This window comes from Gymnogyps californianus, chromosome 4, assembly GCF_018139145.2.
Source record: "Gymnogyps californianus isolate 813 chromosome 4, ASM1813914v2, whole genome shotgun sequence".
NCBI classification, from domain to species: domain Eukaryota; kingdom Metazoa; phylum Chordata; class Aves; order Accipitriformes; family Cathartidae; genus Gymnogyps; species Gymnogyps californianus.
In genome coordinates, this window is record NC_059474.1 from 66,885,014 (window position 1) to 66,905,292 (window position 20,279).

The 20,279-nt window shown below is 36.4% G+C and overlaps 1 protein-coding gene across 1 annotated transcript in view; it reads left to right on the forward strand.

Annotated features, from left to right (window-relative positions):
- LRBA (LPS responsive beige-like anchor protein) overlaps positions 1-20,279 on the forward strand; it is a 432,278-nt gene that overhangs the window by 44,597 nt on the left and 367,402 nt on the right. The window contains exons 3-17 of the mRNA XM_050895295.1: positions 603-834; positions 969-1,069; positions 3,304-3,399; positions 6,654-6,775; positions 6,880-7,006; positions 8,250-8,369; positions 8,683-8,829; positions 9,658-9,855; positions 10,537-10,670; positions 11,939-12,047; positions 12,156-12,308; positions 13,351-13,519; positions 15,508-15,587; positions 17,141-17,203; positions 18,996-19,093. Of these exons, the coding sequence (XP_050751252.1) occupies positions 603-834; positions 969-1,069; positions 3,304-3,399; positions 6,654-6,775; positions 6,880-7,006; positions 8,250-8,369; positions 8,683-8,829; positions 9,658-9,855; positions 10,537-10,670; positions 11,939-12,047; positions 12,156-12,308; positions 13,351-13,519; positions 15,508-15,587; positions 17,141-17,203; positions 18,996-19,093 (1,949 nt within the window). The remainder of the gene's footprint in view (positions 1-602; positions 835-968; positions 1,070-3,303; positions 3,400-6,653; positions 6,776-6,879; positions 7,007-8,249; positions 8,370-8,682; positions 8,830-9,657; positions 9,856-10,536; positions 10,671-11,938; positions 12,048-12,155; positions 12,309-13,350; positions 13,520-15,507; positions 15,588-17,140; positions 17,204-18,995; positions 19,094-20,279) is intronic.

Genomic DNA, 20,279 nt, shown 5'->3' on the forward strand with positions numbered 1-20,279 from the left:
GCTTCAAACAGCGCTGCTGTTTCACATTCGTGCAAATACAGCAAGCCGTTGCTTCCTTTTAGTACCTGTGGCTGCTAAGGAAACTGGCAGTTAATACTTAATCAGCTTTATTCAGTATCTCAGGAATGACTCTTAAGTGTTTATAAGTGGCAATATTTCTGATGTGCATCAGCTCCTTTTGGCTAGTATTACCCTCTTATTTGAGGAGTGTTAAGCACATGCGAAGGAAAGCTTTAAGGGCCACTCCAGGCCATTTAAGGTATCTTAGCTGACTTGGCTCTCTCACCTGTTTTGGAACACTCACTTGGTCTCTTCACTTTTCATCTGTATGGGGCAGGTCATGACACCTGTATCTTAAACTACCCAAATGTTCTTCTGCAGCAATTGTCTGATAGCAGATGACACCTTAGAAGCACCTTTGTCGAAGTTACTCAACAGAACTTGAAACAGAGGAAGAATAAGACTTGATATATTGATATTGACTTTTTTTTTTTTTAGCTTACATCTTTGATATCTTTCTTCTTGCAGAATGAATAACTTTAAACATGGAATGGTACTTTAATACAATTGTCTTAAGGTTTTTTTAATCTTTTGTCTGACAGCTTGTTGGGGGCCACTTTGACTTGGAAATGAACTTTATCATCCAAGAAGGAGAGGGCATCACCTGCATGGTAGACTTGCTGGACAAGTGTGACATCACCTGCCAGGCTGAGGTGTGGAGCATGTTTACAGCAATCTTGAAGAAAAGTATACGCAATCTACAAGCATGCACAGAAGTGGGGCTCGTTGAACAAGTGCTCAAGAGGATTGATAGAGCTGACAACATGATTGCAGGTACAGTTTCACCCAGTGTATGACTCAAACTGTATTCCTTTTATATAAAAATCTCATGGAAACATTTATTAAGTGATAGAAATTTGACATTGCATTTTATTAAGCAATTATATTGCTGTTCTTTTCCTTTTCAGATCTCTTAGTGGATATGCTGGGTGTGCTGGCTAGCTATAACTTGACAGTTCGAGAGCTAAAGTTATTCTTCAGCAAGCTTCAAGGAGAAAAAGGGAGATGGGTAAAAGAAAACACAAAACTGAAACCATTTTTGTAGTGTTGCTTGTATTTTTCCTACTGTTCACAAGTTAAAAGGCTGTTTCATAACCTTTATAATAAACAAATTTTAAATGTACCAAGAAATACAGGATGCTTTCTGGTATTATATCAATGAATCTTTCTACTTGCAAACAATTAAAATAGAGTAGAATAGTGATGAAATTAGATTTCCTCCTGGATCTATGGAGTGGATTGGTCTTTTTGAACACCTGGGAATAATATGGTGACTCTAAGCAAGTGTTTTTATGCATGTTTTTATTTTTATAAATCCAGTTATGTAAATTGAAGGAAAAAGGATTAAATTTTTTTAAGACAAAAGAGAGAAATAAATAAAAAATGTCTACATAGGCAGTTCAGTGTACTTCTATTTTCACATTGTTCTTCTTTACCTGAAAATTGAAAAAAATTACCTAGTTAGAGAGGTGAGAATTTGTGGCAGAAATTGAAATGAAGGAAATAAGCTCCAGCTGAAAAATTGTATCGTGTTTTTTCGTGTTCCTGTGCGAACTAGAAAGGGAGAAGAGGATCTCCTTTTACTGTTGAGAACCTCCTTCCCTAAAGTAAAAATGTGTAAGTTGTAGAGGCCACCAGATAAAGTTTTCTTTAACACAAAATTGTTTTGCTGGAATTGGGAACTATTGTAACAATTGTTTTACCTGCTTTGAATTTTAATTCAGCTCCTGTTATCTCTAAATACTCTGCCTAGTGGAGATGAAAGGTAGCACAGTGTCTCTGTCAACTTCAAATAATTTAAAAAAAATTATTCAATGTAAAAGCCAGTATGCACAAATAATATAGCAAATCTTAAAAGACCATTTGAAATAAATAACTTTGGAGATCTTAACTTGTGCAAATAAAAATACTCTAAACTTAATAGAGGGTTTAAACTTAGTAAATGAACATACAGAGGGTATTTAACCATAGATGAGCTAGTTGTCTCTGTAACATTAACTTTTTCATTTCCTGTCTCTCTGTTATTTGCATTTAATTTCCTTTATTAAAGACTAAATATAGAGGAAAGGAAAAGACAAATGCCACAGTTGCATTGCTAAGGAGTTGCACAACTCCATAAATCTTAAAATCAGCAGTGCTGTAAAGATACAAAGTATTTGTCTACAACACAAATTACCTAGTTGAATTCTGTAGTGCTGAAGACATCTAAGCAGTTCTCAGTGTTTTCTCTTCAATTTTAATTCATATTCATGAAGCACTGCTTATCTGACTATAATTTTGGTACATTTGAAATACTTGTAACAGATCATGCAATGCTTAGTTTTTAGAGGGTAGCTGCTTACGAGAGGGGAAAAAGGGCAGTTTCAGGAAAAGATCAGAAGTGTGAAATCGTAGTTTAGAAATAGATCTACTGGAAAGTTAGGAAATGGTAAAAGAAGACGCACAAAATTGTTCTGTCACTATGACCAGTATTTGCTGTACTTCTGTTGTTGTGAGCTCATATACTTGATTTGGAGTTTATAGTTGCTCTGTATTACAACAAAATCAATGCAGAATTAGGGTGATGGTGGGGAAGTGTTAAGTACTCACACTAACTGAGCACTCAGTTTAGGAGCTCCAAACTGCCCTTGAGACTTGACTCTTTCTCCATGGACTTATATGAAGGAATATATGTAACCAAAGACACTTTAATCTAGTATATGACTGTAGCCCTGATGAAAATAGTCCTGTCTGCTGATCCTTCCTCTCCCTTTTGCTAGGTATTCCCCAACTTCCTTGTGCTGGCACAGGTTTCACGCAGCCACAATCCAAAACTGCTGTAACTGAAAACTGGTTTGCATTTGTTTTTCCTAAATTAGTTTTCAGCTGGATCAGTTAATTTTTTTTTTTTAGCTCACTGCAAATCCACACAAATAGTAGCGCTGATGGGAATGAACAGATAGAGGCGGGAACCAACGTTCAGGGTCAGTTTAGTTTATGCTGCACGAAAGTGGCTCTGGCCTTTAAGTCCTTAATTTAGTTATCCAGTTAATTGTATTTCAGTGCGCCTACTGCGTATTGTGTGAAGGTATCCATGACTCTGTTAATGTTGTTTATTGAAAGTGCTAAGTGTCTTAGCAGAGTATTACTCAACCATGTGCAAAGCTTTAAAACGTGTCAAAATTCATTTTTTTGTGTGTATAGTCTTTTCTTTCTTATAGGTGTGTTTTATTTATTTACAAGTGTAATAATTCTCTTTGTCAGCCACTACATGCTGGGAAGTTATTGTCTGTGTTAAAACACATGCCTCAGAAGTATGGACCTGATGCCTTCTTCAACTTTCCAGGAAAAAGTGCTGCAGTATGTAGATATTTTAAGTCTCATGTTTGTTCGTTTTGTTGTTCTATTACAGCCATTGGTTATTTTCATTTGTGGTGTTCTTCTGTCTCATCTGTCATTGTCCTAGACGTAGAGTTTTAACCAGATTTTTTTTCTCTGCCCGACACCTACATTATGCCTAAATAAATCATGCTTACAATAAATGTGCATTATCACTATAGAAGGACAAATACTATTACATAAAGAATGGATATAAATGAGGCTTCCCCCCCCCGACTGGTTCAGTTAAATCTAGTTGTAAGGAGAATCTGCCTGCTTTTCACTCCCATGTTTCTGTGGGAATGGTGCTTGTGTTAGTATCCAGTATGTGTGAGAGTGGCTTTGTGGTGGGTTGACCTTGGCTGGACACCAGGTGACCACCAAGCTGCTCTATCACTCCCCTCCTCAGCTGGACAGGTGAGAGAAAAATATAATGAAAGACTCGTGGGGTGAGATAAGGACAGGGAGATCACTCAGCAATTACAGTCACGGGCAAAACAGACTTGACTTGGGGAAAATTAGTTTAATTTATTACCAATCAAATCAGAGTAGGATAATGAGAACTAAAAACAAATCTTAAAACACCTTTCCCCCACCCATCCCTTCTTCCCAGGCTGAACTTGACTCCCGATTTCTCTACCTCCTCCCCCCGAGCGGCACAGGGGGGACAGGGAATGGGGGTTGCGGTCAGTTTATCACACGTTGTCTTTGATGCTCCTTCCTCCTCACATTCTTCCCCTGCTCCAGCGTGGGGTCCCACCCATGGGAGACAGTCCTCCATGAACTTCTGCAATGTGGAACCTTCCCACAGGCTGCAGTTCTTTATGAACTGCTCCAGCGTGGGTCCTTTCCATGGGGTGCAGTCCTTCAGGAACAGACTGCTCCAGCATGGGTCCCCCACGGGGGCAGAAGTCCTGCCAGCAAACCTGCTCCAGCGTGGGCTCTTCTTCGTGGGTCACAGGTCCTGCCAGGAGCCTGCTCCAGTGCGGGCTTCCCACAGAGTCACAGCCTCCTTTGGGCATCCACCTGCTCCGGCGTGGGGTCCTCCACAGGCTGCAGGTGGATATCTGCTCCACCGTTAACCTCCATGGGCTGCAGGGGGACAGCCTGCCTCACTATTGTCTTCCCCACGGGCTGCAGGGGAATCTCTGTTCTGGTGCCTGGAGCACCTCCTCCCCCTACTTCTTCACTGACCTTGGTGTCTGCAGAGTTGTTTCTCTCACATATTCTCACTCCTTTCTTCCATCTGCAGTTGTGCAGCAGTTTTTTCCCCCTTTCTTAAATATGTTATCACAGAGGCGCTACCACCATCGCTGATTGGCACAGCTTTGGCCAGTGGCATGTCCATCTTGGAGCTAGCTCTATCGGACATGAGGGAAGCTTCTGGCATCTTCTCACAGAAGCCACCCCTGTAGCCCCCCCCACTACCAAAGCTTTGCCACGCAAACCCAATACAGCCTTACATCTAGAAATATTTGCTAGTGAAAACCACAGGAAGTGTTGAACTAAAATGACCATACTTGCACCATTTGTTAGTTCTTTTAATGATCAGATGATGTGAATAACATATATTGCTTAGGAATTCTCTGAGAAAACGTGGATCCTAGACATGTATAGGTTGAATAATACTGAAAGAGGATTAAATTTAACAATGATTAGTCTTTTCGTAATTGTTAGATGAGTGATTCATTTTTAAATTCTCTGGTGTTCACTTGAAAAAGAATTTGAAACTAAATAGGTAGTTGGAAAACGCTGTGCAGAATCTTCTGTAGGAATTTAAGTATATCAACACTTTTGCTCCTAAAATCGTGGGATGACATAGTATGTTCAAAATTTCATGCTTAATTAAAAATAAGATTTGAATAAGATTATCAGATGACTCCAGTTTTCTTCACATAAACCCATTACCTTTCTGCCTCAGTGGCCTGAGATTAAATTTCACCAACTTGATGACATAATGAATTTTTTTTGAATGAAAACTTGAGACTGAAAAATGCAGACTACTAGAAAAATGCTTCTGCAGTTATACATTTATCACATGCAACAGAACTTGGCAATAGGCAGACATGTTTTTGTTCCTTTTGGCTATTCATGTACTTGTTTTGTATTTAACTTCTAATAATTGTGTTGAATGCTTCAACTGTATGTGGTACTGGAGTGCCTCAGTAACCTTAATGTGAATATTCTTATATATTTTTAAATTAAGTAGTCTTAGAAATTAAGTATTTAATATAATTACTCCAAGATCCATTATGAGTTAAACCAAATGATAGTGCTACCAGTTCCCAAAAGTTGGGCTCAAAGATATGCAGACTGATTAGTTAGCTGGTATAGAGAAGGATTTATAGCATTTTGTTTGGACGGGGATAGTTGAATGGAGCATGGGAACGTAATAAGGAGTCTGGCGACACTCAAGTTCTTTGATGTTTTTTGTTCATTGGTATTGATCATCTGGACAGCATCTTTGATCAGAGGTTATGGCAGTCTTAGTTGAAATGTGTATTGCAAATCTGTGCAGCAAAACAGTGGAAAGTTAATAGTAATGTTAAAAAAACCCCAATCAAACAAAAAAACTCCACACAATAAAACCCAGCTGTTTGAAACAAAGGGCCCCGCCACACAGTTTATAACTTAAGAGCTTTTGAGCTAACATAAACACAGTGTTTGATATGAAGATTTTGGCTGGTGGGGATTATATTACCTTTCTTTTAAGGAAGTTTGTAAGTCTGTCATATTCTAACTGGAAGGCTACATAGACATGAGTTTCAAGAGAGAAAAGAATCTGTTAAGTGAAATGTATATGATTGTCTTTTTGTGGCCAGCTTCTTTTCATAATCAGTTATTTTCCTGAATACCAACACTATGTGAAAATAAGTTTATAAATTTGATTATTCTGTCGGGTTACCACAAAATCAAATCAACTTGAATTTGCATTTTGAGGTTTTTATGCTGTAAGGCTTCCACTAAAGCATTCAATTTTTGAAGTGTAGGTTACTATTAATAATCTTCTTTGAGATACAAAGACCAGTTTTGAAATATTTAGATTAATTAAATATTTTAACAATGGAGTACAAAATCACAGAAATTAGGCCAGATTTTTTTAGTATAGAGAAACTGTACACATTTGTAGTGTGTGTCTGTATATCAGTATACATTTGTAGTGTATATCTTAAGCTGTATACTCTTACTATTGTGATGTTGATCTTTCTACATGAATAACTTTTTGCTTTCTTTAGGCTATTGCCTTACCTCCTATAGCCAAGTGGCCATACCAGAATGGGTTTACTTTCCACACTTGGCTAAGAATGGATCCTGTACATAATATTAATGTCGATAAGGATAAGCCTTACTTATATTGGTGAGTATTATGTAAAACTGTATTTCTGATGTTCAATTTCTATTAATTGTTCAATGATTTCTGATTCTATCTGTGTATGTGCTGATTTTGTTCTAATTTGTTAGTTTTCGAACAAACAAAGGACTTGGTTATTCTGCTCACTTTGTTGGAGGCTGCTTGATTGTAACGTCCATAAAATCAAAGGGAAAAGGTTTCCAGCATTGTGTAAAATTTGATTTCAAGCCACAAAAGGTGAGTAAAAATAACAAAATCTCTCGAATAGGTTTCATGAATTTAAAAATGTAGCCTAGGGGGAGTGTTGTAGCTATTGATTAGGCTTGTCTTTCTGTATAAGAACAGTTACACTGGAATGAGCAAAATAAATTTATGTTCTGAATTCTTATTTCTTTTTAATTTTACTTATGAAATGTATAAGAAAGAGCTAGAAAATGCAATTTACCAGAAGTGAATTTGTAAGACTTGTGTGAGTTCTCTGAGAACTCTTAGTACATATACACAGTTTGAAAGTTACAAGGCTTGTGATTTTTTCTTCTCTGTTTATACTGTGTTTTCTCCCACCTCCAGACATTCTCTCCTCCTTTTCCTAAAGGGTTTTGCTAAGGCTCCCCTTCATGTCATTACTTACTCGATGTGGACAAATGCAGTGTTATTTTAAGAAAGCGTGATTACTAACCCACATTTTGTTTTCCTAATCAAGCTAGGACTATTAATAGAAGTTTGGTCTTCTTACATGTGGGAGAACAACAGATTCATTCCTGAAAGAGTGTTTTACTTCGTGTTCATTCAGATTGTCCACAAAATAGTCTCCTTACATTTGGTGCTTTATTCTATGTATCTTTTTAAATGTAAGAATTAAAATAGGAGTTGATTTTATTATTGATGTTCAAGACTTGCTTGCATATTAAGTAGTATTATGCTATGTTGAAGATGTTTTCTTTTTCAATTAGATATTCTGCTAATGTTTCTGGAGCAACTGGTGTAAACATTTTGTGGGAGAACAGGCCTCCTCAGGAATTTCTTATCAGTAATCCCTTGCTGTAAATATGGATTCTGTTTGTGATAATTTGACATGCACAGCCTTTGAAAGTCTTTAGTCTGGAGCCATCCTTGCTCTTTGGAATGACAACATTTGCAGTAGTCCATCATGCTAAGAGTAACCCAGCTTAAAACTTATTTACACAGTGGTTTCAGTGTAAATTTGGTTCAGCATTGCCATGAAGATTTTTTGAGTTCTATGCCGTAAATATCTTTTAAGCTTCTGTGTCTACTTTTTGTGGAAAAAATGGTGTATTATCCTCTGACATAGCTATGCAAGAAAACTCACCAATGACTTAATGTTTTCGACTTAAAATAAATCTTTCAGTTTTAATTTAATTCACATAAATAATTGAAATCGTTCTACTATGCCCCACTTTAATGCTTAAGCTACTTTAAGTGTCTATAGAATTGTATCAATTGTTTTCTTATCATTTAGTGGTATATGGTTACTATAGTGCACATCTATAACCGCTGGAAGAATAGTGAACTTCGATGTTATGTGAATGGGGAACTGGCATCTTATGGAGAAATAACATGGCTTGTCAACACCAGTGATGTAAGTATTCCCTGTGTACTAATATCTATAGTTGATCATCTTGATTGATTAAATAGACATCCTTTGCCATTTTATTAATAAACCTACCCCATTTTATGCATTTTTAAAAAATGTTGAAATAAAATTAATAACTTTTTGGTAGAGGAGTAGATTCTGCTTTTATACATCTCAGAACTTAGAATTTGTTTCTGCTGAGATCCTCAAATGCTTGTTTATGTAAAAATAGTATTCCCTGATAATATGTATATTCTTTGCATAATTTGCTTGCGTAGCGTAGGTTAAACCCTGTTACTGGGTTCTGTTTCATTTTCAGACATTTGACAAATGTTTCCTGGGTTCTTCAGAAACAGCAGATGCCAATCGAGTGTTTTGTGGGCAAATGACGTCCGTTTACCTTTTTAGTGAGGCTCTCAATGCTGCTCAGATCTTTGCCATTTATCAGCTTGGTCTGGGATATAAGGTATCTTAGAATTGACTGTAAAGTTTCCAAAGTTTAGTTCTGGTAAGACTCTTTATGGTGGGTTTTAAGAATGTTGCGACATCTCTATGTGGTTCTAAAAATGTTCTTACTGTGTAATCTTTTTATTAAACTCTTCCATGTTTCTTCTATAAGCCTATGTATCACCTCACAAACTGCAAGTAAGCATTAATTCAATTATTTAATTTCTTATAAAAAATAAATTTGTGTTCCTGTTTACTTCTCAAAATTTCCATATTATCTCTGGCTAGGCTCACTTTTTCATTGAGGCTGAAAACTTTAGATCAAGTATGATGTATTTGTTTTAGAAACGTAGCTTTATAGTTGATTGTAGTAGTCAGTTTTTTTTAATGTATGAAGTTAGTGCTGAGGATTAGTTTTGTTGCGGTGATTTATTATTTGTTTTGTCATAGCCTGAGGGGCACTAATTGAAGACTGTTATTCCCTAGCAGCTGTACAAACATACACTAAAAAAGAAGGTTCCTATTCTGTCTGCTCCTCAATTATTAGTTCCTTTTGAGTGAACATTGCTGACTGTCACTCTGTTTCCTGGCTATTGTGTTTCTTTTACATTACCCACCATTTTGGCAATGTCACTCTTCAGGGGTCAAAAAAAATTTCTGCAGTTCTAACTCTGTAAAATTGACTTTGAGTCAATGCTTTTATGAGACCCCTTCTTTCTGAAATATTGCTAGATTGGAGAAGTTTTAGTCATTTTTTGGCAATAGTTGTGTTGTGAACCGTGTTCTCAATGTGTGTAATCTAATTTTGTTTTCTTTTTTCCTTCCTCAACCCTGCTCCCCAATCCAGGGAACATTCAAATTCAAGGCAGAAAGTGATCTCTTCCTTGCTGAACATCACAAATTGTTGCTATACGATGGCAAACTATCCAGTGCTATTGCTTTTATGTACAACCCAAGGGCTACAGATGCACAGCTGTGTCTAGAGTCATCCCCTAAGGATAACCCTTCTATTTTTGTTCATTCACCACATGCCCTCATGCTGCAGGTATTTCAACATTTTCATAGATTGGGAGGATACAAATGATTTCTAATTGAAAATCTAAAAATCAAGTTTTATAAGGATTTGGGCAAGATAGGGAACTGCTGATAGGTTAGTTGTTTTGGTTTGTCCCTGCTGCTACCTCCCCTGTTTCTTGAGTTAATGTGGATGCACAAGAATCCTAAGAAAAAAGTTTATTTTATCAAAGTTACAACCTAAAAAATGTCAGTATTACAAAGACTGTGTTAGCGTTTCAAAAAAATCCTTCTTACACATTTCTGACATATGTTCACTCCCCTACAGATACTACCTATCTCCTGTCTGTTGCCCGGTTGATATGATACCCTTTTCTTCGCTATGCTTTGAACGCCTTAATCTTTTAATTTGTCAGAAGCTTTTCATGTGTTCTGTTCTAGAGTTTCTCTATTACTAAAGACTTGTTTTAGAGTTTGCAAGCCACCTCCTGTATATTCATCTGAGGATCTACACTGTAGACTGTATCTAAAGCAGTAGGTCACCCAGACTGGGCATTTAGTGTGGCTGTGGCAGCCAGTTTGTACTTCTTCCTGTTTCTTTTTATTTGGTAACAATAGAATTTTTATATTGAAGATATTTCAAACTATTTCTAACAAACTTTTTAACAGTTTCTGAAGGAGATTTCAATATTTCTTAATTCTTCTTTGTCAGGATGTGAAAGCAGTCTTAACGCATTCTATCCAAAGTGCCCTGCACTCCATTGGAGGGGTGCAGGTACTTTTCCCTCTCTTTGCACAGTTAGACTATAGGCAATATTCATCAGACCACGTTGACACAACTGTTTGGTGAGTGCATGTTCTTATTGTGTTCTGTTCTGTGTTTCTTTTTAAGTAAAGGAAATTACCTCTTGCTTTATTAAGTGGCATAGTGGTTTAAATTGTCTTGTGCAACAATGAATTATGTCTAACAACAAAAAGGTAGCCTTGTTACAGGCAGGACCTCAAAGTGAAGTGTTTATTTGTACCAAATTTTCACACACAATCTAAATGTACACGTTTCTACTTCACAATTTTTTTGTGTAACAGAATTACAGACAATTCTCTTGAGCTTATTCCTGTCATGGAGAAAATCTACTGGGGAAGGCTTCAAGAGAAACTCCAGGAAGGATGAATTTTTCAGCTACGTGAAGTTATTCCTTGGAATTTTTTTGGTTTTTTTGCCTTCAGACTTTTTGGAAGATACTGTTATTCAGTGTTACTGCCAGGCTTTTCCTCTGGTTTCAGCTCTGTTTCAACTCAGTCCAACTTCTAAACATCCAGGCACAGAAACTGGTGGAGCTCCTAAGTTCAAGAGTAGTATTCATAGCAAAGGGCTTGTTTTTTAGAATACTGGTGTAGTTTGCTCATTTTCATTGCAATTATAGTTTCATGACTGTTTAAAGATGATCTACATCCGTATTGTTGCTAAGAAGGCATTGTCCCAATGTTCCTTCAGCCTGTTTGTACATTCCTGAGCCTCTATTGAGTTGGCTCAGACTTGGGCATCTATGTGATGAGTCAGGGATTTGATTCACTTGCAAACTGGCCTGGCAATAGGAGGTTTTCAGCTGGCTAAGGTCTTGATTCATAGGCACTAGTGCTGTGACACAAGGGGAGGGGCATGAACATTCCTTCTGGCAGCTGCACAGAGTTGAACCAACAGTAACGCTGTGTCTAGAAAAATATTTCCAATATCTGCTCATCTGAAAGCAGTAGAAAGTGGAATGGCATTTGTTACTGATCTTGCAGAAGCTTGTAAGTGAAATACGAAGCAGAGAGAAGTGCACGCTTAACTGTTGCCTTTCTGTAAGAACGTATTTTCCAAAGAATTTTGCTATTGCACGGTTATCTCAGAATCCAGAATTTCAAGTTAGTAATGCATTAATTAAAAGCAAGAAGTTAGAGCTTTCAAAATTTAGTCTTGCTTTTTGTTTTAAAAATTCTGATCTGAGCATTTATATAACACATTAAATGTATCTCTGGGCTGTGTGATGGAAGTCTTAATTTGGGAATACTTTCTGTCTCATTATAACCCTTTAAAACGTTTTTCTTTACTTAAACGTTGTATTTTTCAGTTCTACTTTATTGGCTTTCATTATGGAGTTGTTGAAGAACTCCATCGCTATGCAAGAACAGATGCTTTCCTGTAAGGGCTTCCTTGTGATAGGATATAGCCTAGAAAAGGTAAAGCAAATCTATCGTGATGTCTTACATTAATGTTGAATTTTTTTGAGATAAATACTTTTCCTAGACTGTTGCAGGGCTCTTCCTTAAGCAGATCTTATTTTACAGTCTTCCAAAGCCCATGTTACCCAAGCTGTACTGGAACTTTGCCTTGCCTTTTCGAAATATCTGAGCAACTTACACAATGGGGTGCCCTTGCTGAAGCAGCTGTGTGATCATGTTCTCCTTAATCCTGCAATATGGATTCATATCCCAGCACAGGTAAAATTGCTCGTCCTTATGAATAAGGTATGAGGTATGATACCTTATGAGGTATCGATTTGGGAGTTTTGAGACTAAGCCTGGACTCTGAGAATTATAGGTCCTGGCTCCCCAGCAGAAATCATACAGGAGGTCTTTTCAGACTGCTTTTCTGCATGTAGCTGTCAAGTTTTGCAGACTCACAAGGTTTTTCAGGGAGTTTGGAAACCTGCAGCATTCTGCAGAGCAGAGTTGGGAGTGACTTCTGGAGTCCCTGACCCAGTCAGTGTTGTAGATTGAGAAGGAATTTTGGATGAGTTAGTTGGCAAACACCCAGCAGTTTTTAAGAGAAATTATCCTGGGTGTCAGATTTGAAGTCTTCATTTAAACTGACATATTCCCTGCAGAGTATTCTTATTTTGGTGAATCTGTGTTCTCTGAGAGTGAACAGCTTGGATGGAAACTTTTCAGTTGGTTCTACTTGAAACCTTCTTACCAAATTTTTTGCTCCCCTCCGTAAGGGTTTGTTTTGCATTTCAAAAAGTGAGACAGCACTAGTAATGCTACTGTTGAAGTTATTGTAAAACATTTATGTTTGCTGCAGCTAAATTAAATTATTAAGTATTATTTAAGTCATTATTTCTCAGAAGAAAAAGGGAAAGAAGATATGTAAATAATTAAGCCTATAACGAATACTTAAGCCTATAATAAATAAGCACCTTTCTATAATACTTCATGTGTGACCCTGTTCTGAACAGAGAGGTTGGACTAGATGATCTCCAGAGGTACCTTCTGATCTCAGCTATCTGTGATTGTGTGAATACCATGCTTTCATGCTCCTATGAGTGTGGACCAACTTAAAAAAAACACAGCATGCTATAGTTTTAGAAATAAAATGAAATTTTTCATCAGTTTGCAAGGGTTTTAAGAGCTTTGTGACTGAGCTATGCAGAGAAAATCTATTTCTTTAAAACATTTTAATAGATGAAATTTAAGAATGCAGTTGTCTGATGTGCTGCAATTTTGCTGTAATGATTTTTGATCTCCTGATTGGGTGTTGTAGGTTCAGCTGATCCTGTACACTTACCTATCTACTGAGTTCATTGGCACTGTTAACATATATGGTGCAATCCGGCGGGTTGGGACAGTTCTTTTGGTCATGCATACCCTAAAGTATTATTACTGGGTAGTGAATCCTCAGGATCGCAGTGGTATAACTCCCAAGGGTATAGGTATGTATTCATTTCTACTCTCACAAGCTGATGTTTGTTTTAAAAAAATGTTGTATACAATGTATAGAACTGTAAATGTTTCAGAAAGAATTTTATTTTAATAGGGTGGGTTCACTGTAACAGTTCGAGCAGTGTGGTTTTGTCCATAGGATATTCTTGAAAGCTTTTTTTCACAATCTAATGGAAACTTTCTTCAGAAGTCATTTCCTCTGTTATCAAAGAAAGACCTACGTGAATTAATCCTAGATAGAACTGGTCAGAGAAATGGTAGGGTTTTGGAAGTGTAGAGCTGTGCCTGGGAACGTGGTCTCTTTATGGAACTTGTTCAAGTACTGGACAGTCTTTAAGAGCTTGTAAGATCTACTGAGAATAGCAGTATAGCTGAAAACAAGCATACTGAGTCTATCTGACAGGCGTAGGGATCTGAACTTGTTGGAAAACTGCTTAATAAGCATGCTTAATCCAGACAGCGAACTCATGGCGAAAGAAGTAATAAGAAATTTAGAATGGGTGTTTAGTACTTGTCACTGACACGGAACACAGAACAAGAATACTGATCCTAAGAAAAAAGCAAAGGGAATAGCTGCTTGACTAAGAAATCCAGTACTGTAAAAGGAACTGGGAGAAGCGAAATGTGCAGCAGCATAACATAAACATGTGCAGATGGAACTGGCACAGATAAGGGAATGAATGCTGTTTGCAAGTATGACTTTACGACTGTTCTGTGTTTTATGGGGTTGGGCACACAGCCTTGGCAAAGGGAGAATAACTTATATCTCTACTCTCTCCTGTAATGAAGAAAGGCTCTGGAGAGCCTTCTGTGCTTCAGAGAGAGAAGCAGGTGATGAAAGAGTGCTAGATGTACTGGGAGTGAGTGCTCCTTAGATGTGTCTGACTTCCTGCCACCAACTTCTCAAAATTATCAACCCTTCCTGTTAGAGGGTTGCAAAGATTGTTTTGTAGTATTTTGCATCCTGTAAGGAGCAAAGCATGTGTGTTTTCTCCTTTCTTTTTAGTGAAGACATGGATTTACTTAATTAGTTTCTGAACTGATTTATTGAGCCTGAGGCAAGTGTATGTGCAGGATAGTCTTACTAATACACTTTAATGGCTTATTTTGACTAGACTGGTCTATATTGAAAATAACTGTTCTTAAACCAAATATGCCTGTGGGCCTATTCTGTATAAAACCAGACTTGTATGATCACTTACATTTGCTAGTTGATTTGCTTTTCCCTGATGATTAAGATCATAAGAACTGTGAACCTATGAGCAAATGTAAAAACTATCCCTAAAAATGTACTTGCAACAGTTCATTTGCTTTCTGTATGAAAACTTTTACTTGGCTTTGACATTTGGTTGCACCTGTTTTTTTAACCTTGCCTCTCCTGGGAACTACTCAGTGTTTGAGTATTTAAAATGTTTCAGTGAAAGTCTGCTTTACACAGGAATGGCAGAAGCAAGTCCTTTTGACTTTGAGTTAACAAATTAAGTCATGGTTTTCAAGGTAATCTTTATATATAGCTTTGTAAGATTGATTTTTGTTGTGTATATGGCCAATGTGTAATAATGCCATGTAGTTCTTCCTTTGAGCTTTAGCAGAAGAACTTTAAAAACAATTGTAAACTGCAAAAATTTGAAATCTGGAAATTCTGACATAAAGTTCTCATATCAGTCTTATTCCTTGCATGAAGTTGGTTCATAGACACTACAAGGAAGTGGTAAAATCATGAAAAGAATTTAGAGGGGTTTAGAAAACTATTTAATAAAAGCCTTAGTAGAACTTCACTGGTTGGGCATTTTGCTAATAAACACTGATAAAATGCATTACTGTTTTGTAGTCTGAAGTGGAGGAAGGATAACTTTACTTAGAATTGTGCCCTCTTCACCCAGAAAATGCCTTTTATTTTTCCTTATATGAAAATACATACTATGCTAATAACAATTGTCAATTTGCATTTCATATATCTACTTTTCTTCTTTTGTAGATGGGCCACGGCCTACTCAAAAAGAGATTTTATCTCTGCGAGCATTCTTGTTGATGTTCATTAAACAGCTAGTGATGAAGGTAGGATAACTTTAAGTTATGATAGCATATCTAAGTTTCCTTTCATAAAGAAATGCTCTTAATATAGCATTTTTTTCTAAGCACGTTGAATTTTGTAAACAAGTAAATAGAAATACCATGTAAGGTGCGTCTTTTTGTTGTGGCTCTTGCCACAGGCAGCAGTGCTAAAGATGCATTTTTCTCCCTTTTAAAGCTGTTTTTATCAAAGTGGAGCTGTTAAGTCATTAACTTAGACATGTTTTCTACTAGGGAAATAAGTATTTGATTCTTTTGTTTGTTTGTTTGTTTGTTTTGACAAGAACAATATCACCTGCATCAGAAGTGCTTAAAGACTAAAGAGCAACATTTGACATTATATGCTGTGGGCCAGTGGGACAGAGGAGGATAAGACAGACTCTATCAATAAGTTTCACAACTGTTTGTTAGACATTAGAGGAGTATTGAAATTTAGCAGTTCTACTGCTTATGGACTCTTCTTAACCCTTTCCTATTGTAAGCTCTGATCTCTCCCTTCTTCTCTCTCTTCTTCTCTCCCTTCTGTAGACTGACTTTTCTGTGTTTGAATATAGCTCCCTTTTCCCTTCTTCCCCTGTGTTGCTAAGGGACCAGTATGCTCTCTGTGCTGCTACCCTTAGCCCCAGCAGTATGGAGGATTAACTACCAGAAAAGTTCTGCTCTTATCTCTTGTACTCTTTAAATTGGATGTTCTGCAGTTGAAGTATCAGGGAGAATTTAGCTATCAAACTCTGAAAGACTTTCATTAAGTGTTAGCTTCCTTTTTTTCTTTATTTTTTTTTTAAATTTCTGTCAGAGATTTGTAACTTGGATAGTTTTGTATAGAGTTCCACAAGGACAGTAAAAAGCATGTCCGTCATAAAAGGTTGATTCTTCTGCAAATTTTCTGTTTGTACACAGTGGTGCAAAATCTTTTCGGGAAATGAGAGGCTTGCTTTAAAAAGTAAAAGCCCTAAAAAATGAAGAAGCCTGCTTTTCCCTACCCTCATTCTGTACTTAAACTGTTGGGTTTTATTTTATTTTCACCAAAAAGACCTCAAGGCATATTCCTGACATAGACGCCATAAATGATTTAAATTTCTGCAAAGTTGATAGCAACTGAAGATAGGATTTTGTAGTGGAAAATAAGAAGCAAACTCAGCTATAGGCACAGCTAACAGGCTTATAATTAAACATCCAGGTCTACTTTTGAATCCTCTTTGCCACCTTAATTCTTCTATTAATAGGAAGCTCTCAGTTCAAATTGTCTCTATCAATTAACATGTGTTACTCTAACAATTTCATGTACTATATTACTGTCTAGCTTATTTTTATGCCTGTATTGGACTTGTCTTAAAGTACTTTTGTAACCTTCAGTGGGTATTTTTTGGGCAGGGAAAAAGCTACCTTCCATCTGTGAAGCTATTATACTACCAAGTGAAAACAAATTTGTCTTGTGGGACTTGCTCTGTATATAACCATTGCTTGTAATAATACTCTTTTGGGAACAGTACTTTTGTACTTGAAAGATGATAGTTAAAACCTGATTGTTTTTAAAGGACTATGGAATAAAAGAAGATGAATTGCAGGCTATCCTCAATTATCTGCTCACTATACATGAGGTAATTTTTAATTTGGGGGATGTGTGGGAGGAGAGGTGTACTACTACTGCTGTTTGTGACCACCAAATATTTGAATATTTTCAAATGTTACCTTCTTTATGCCACAAGATGGCTCTGTAGAGGAAGTAGCAAACATTGTCCAACTCTTTAGTGTAGTATGCTGAATTGCCAATATTCTTGCAGTGATTTAAGCACTATGTTCAATGTTAGATTGAAGTTCATTAAGCCAGTAAGTCAAAATGGTTTCTTATGTTGTTCTGCAAACCGATTTACCAAGCAGAAAAACAGATGGTGGACTGACTTTAAAAAAAAGACAAAACCTTGTTTTATGCTGCCTAAGTAATATTTTTTGTTCTGCTTTTCTCTCCTTTTTATTTTACTTCTTAAATAAAGCAATAAAATTGAAAACATGCATTAAAAAATAAAGATGTATGTTAATGACATCTAAGAGAAACATATAAACTTAATTGGGAGTAAATGTTGGTTACCACTGATACATCTGCATCTTCATATTTTAGCACCAGGAAAAGGCACTTTATGCCAGATGCAACATCAAAGACAAGGGAAATGGGGACATAAATCTAACTGATCTCATCTCTGTAAGGGTGCTTGAAATGGGTAAAATAAGGAATTAATTGAACTTCACTTCAAGCAGTATAGATTTTTTTCTTTTTTTGTTTACACCTATATTTTCCTTTTATTCTCTGTGCTGGTTACTACTACTTGGTAGTACCATGGTCAAACAATTTAAGTCATTCTATTTTATATGGAGATGTAAAAAATAAGACTTGTGGTAACATGTAAGAGTAAACCAAAATAGCAGAAGCTTTATATAGCCTTCAGATGAGGAGGTGATATTTTAACTATCTTAGCAGTTTGCATGGTCGAGTCTAAAAGATCCATGAATGCTGAATCCCATGGAATTAGGTATCTACTTGTAAATTCAGAAAAACATCAACAAAAAAAGTAAAATTCAGCCTTCTCATAGGGCTCACTCATCAGTGACAGCGTCTGTAATGTAAGCTAATAATATCATCAGGTGAACACAGTTGTTCAGGAGGTTTAAAACTGATTTTCTAATAGAGAAAGAATCAGAATATTTGTTCAAAAGCGTTGGAAAGTGTGTGTGGGGTTTTTTGTTTTTTTTTTTTTTTTTTTTTAAATAAGCTTTCATTTTAATACCACAAAAAATGGGAAAAGAAGACAGTTGCATTTGCTACTTCGTAGGTTATTTTAGTTATAATTAACTTGGAAAAAATTAATAAACTGTAGTTTGGAGTGCTTTAGACTAGTAGTATGGAAAACTTTACTGAGCAGCTTGAATTACCCATTTTAAATGTTGCCTGTGGCAGGTGGTGGTATTTTTTTTTTTCCTGGGGTGGACATTTGTTAGTGGAGATTTTGCATTAAACACCACCCCGTGCCCCAGAAAATGTGCAGCAGTTTATTTCTAGCTCCTGTGCAGTAAAAGAGAGGGAAATATACATGCAAACAGATGAGCATGTGTGTGGAAGGAAATAGCATAGTCCATTCCCTGTCAAAGGCTTACATCCCAGACACAGATGTATCACTTCTCACTCTAAAAAATAAAGTGGGGTTTTTTTGGTAATATTTTCTCCTGCACTTGCCTTCCAGATCTATAGCTCTTTTGATCCTGGCCTAATTGTTTTGGTTCTTAGTTTACTATTACTCTCCAGATCATTTTGAAATGTTTTGTAGTGGTTCTTTTAACCAAAACAATGTTCTAGCATACATGCATTTTTAATTCAAATTTGTAACTTTTATTCAACAGGATGACAATCTAATGGATGTCTTGCAGTTGCTTGTTGCTCTGATGTCAGAGCATCCCAGTTCTATGATCCCTGCTTTTGATCAGAGGAATGGATTACAGTAAGTTTGGATTTTGTAAGTGGGTAAAAGGAAACAGTATTTTGACTATACTGTTGCTTGCCAGAATTCCCATGAAATCTGAAAGGTCCTTGTCAGTGTATGTGTTGCAATCTTAGACTCCTGATCTTGGGAGATTTTTGTGTCCAGGTGTTCTTTTGACAAGAGGTGATGTTGGATTTATTATCAATGAGGTCTTTTTTTTTTTTTTTAATGTTTCCAAGCTGTCAGTCACGCTTAAACAGGTAGTGATCAATTTGAGTTAGTCTATACATTGATGTTAAGTCTTCATCTACTAGTGCTTAGTCTTTAGCCTCCCATTCCTACATATGTTTTAGAACTGAAAGTGGGCTGACAAAAAAGTGGTTCAGATTTCTTCTGATCTTTGTTAGCTTTCTTTCCTTTTTTTTAACGTGTAAAGCATTATGGGACTTCTGCAGAAGAAACCTTTTATTTGTTTAAATGTAGCACTTTGTGATATGGATTGTTCACAGTTTCTTTTTCCCAACAAACAGAAAAATATTGTTTAACACTATTGTGAGAGTAAAGTAGGGAAAGTAGCAAATTCTACTAACAGTAAAAGCACAAGAGAAGATCTGCTAGAAAAAGACTAAGTTATGACTCTGATTTTGTGTTGTGGCTCTCAAAAGGTGGTCACATTATTGAACTTTTCTAGTTTAAAATGAACCTGCCTGGACATAGTGGGGAGCAAATTGGAACAGGCAAACAAATGTAAGAACTATTCCTAGAAGGGTATGTGGAGTAGTAATTCTCTCACTGTGTAAAGGCAGAGTCTCATTTCATACATTTTGTTGCACCTATTGGTTAACCCCTATTTATACATATATTTTTTTCAGTTGCCGTTTCTCAAGAGACAACATTCAGGCATGTTCATAATTGTTTTCTCCCCTTTTAGTGCTAGGCTGATGATTTTTTTTTTTTTTTTACCTATTTTCTTCAGCTTTGACTTCATTTGTATGGTAATGTATTATGCTATGGGAAACTAATAAAAACTCTAAATAATAAAGTATTTCAATGTCATATTGAGTCTCCAATGCAATATGTTTGTTTTTATTTAACAACTGGCAGTAGACATTTTCTTTTTTATTAACTAGTGTATGGGCAAGTCAGTAAGAATAGTGAGTCCACAGTGAGAAATCACTTTGTTTTCCTGTCTCATTTGTTACAT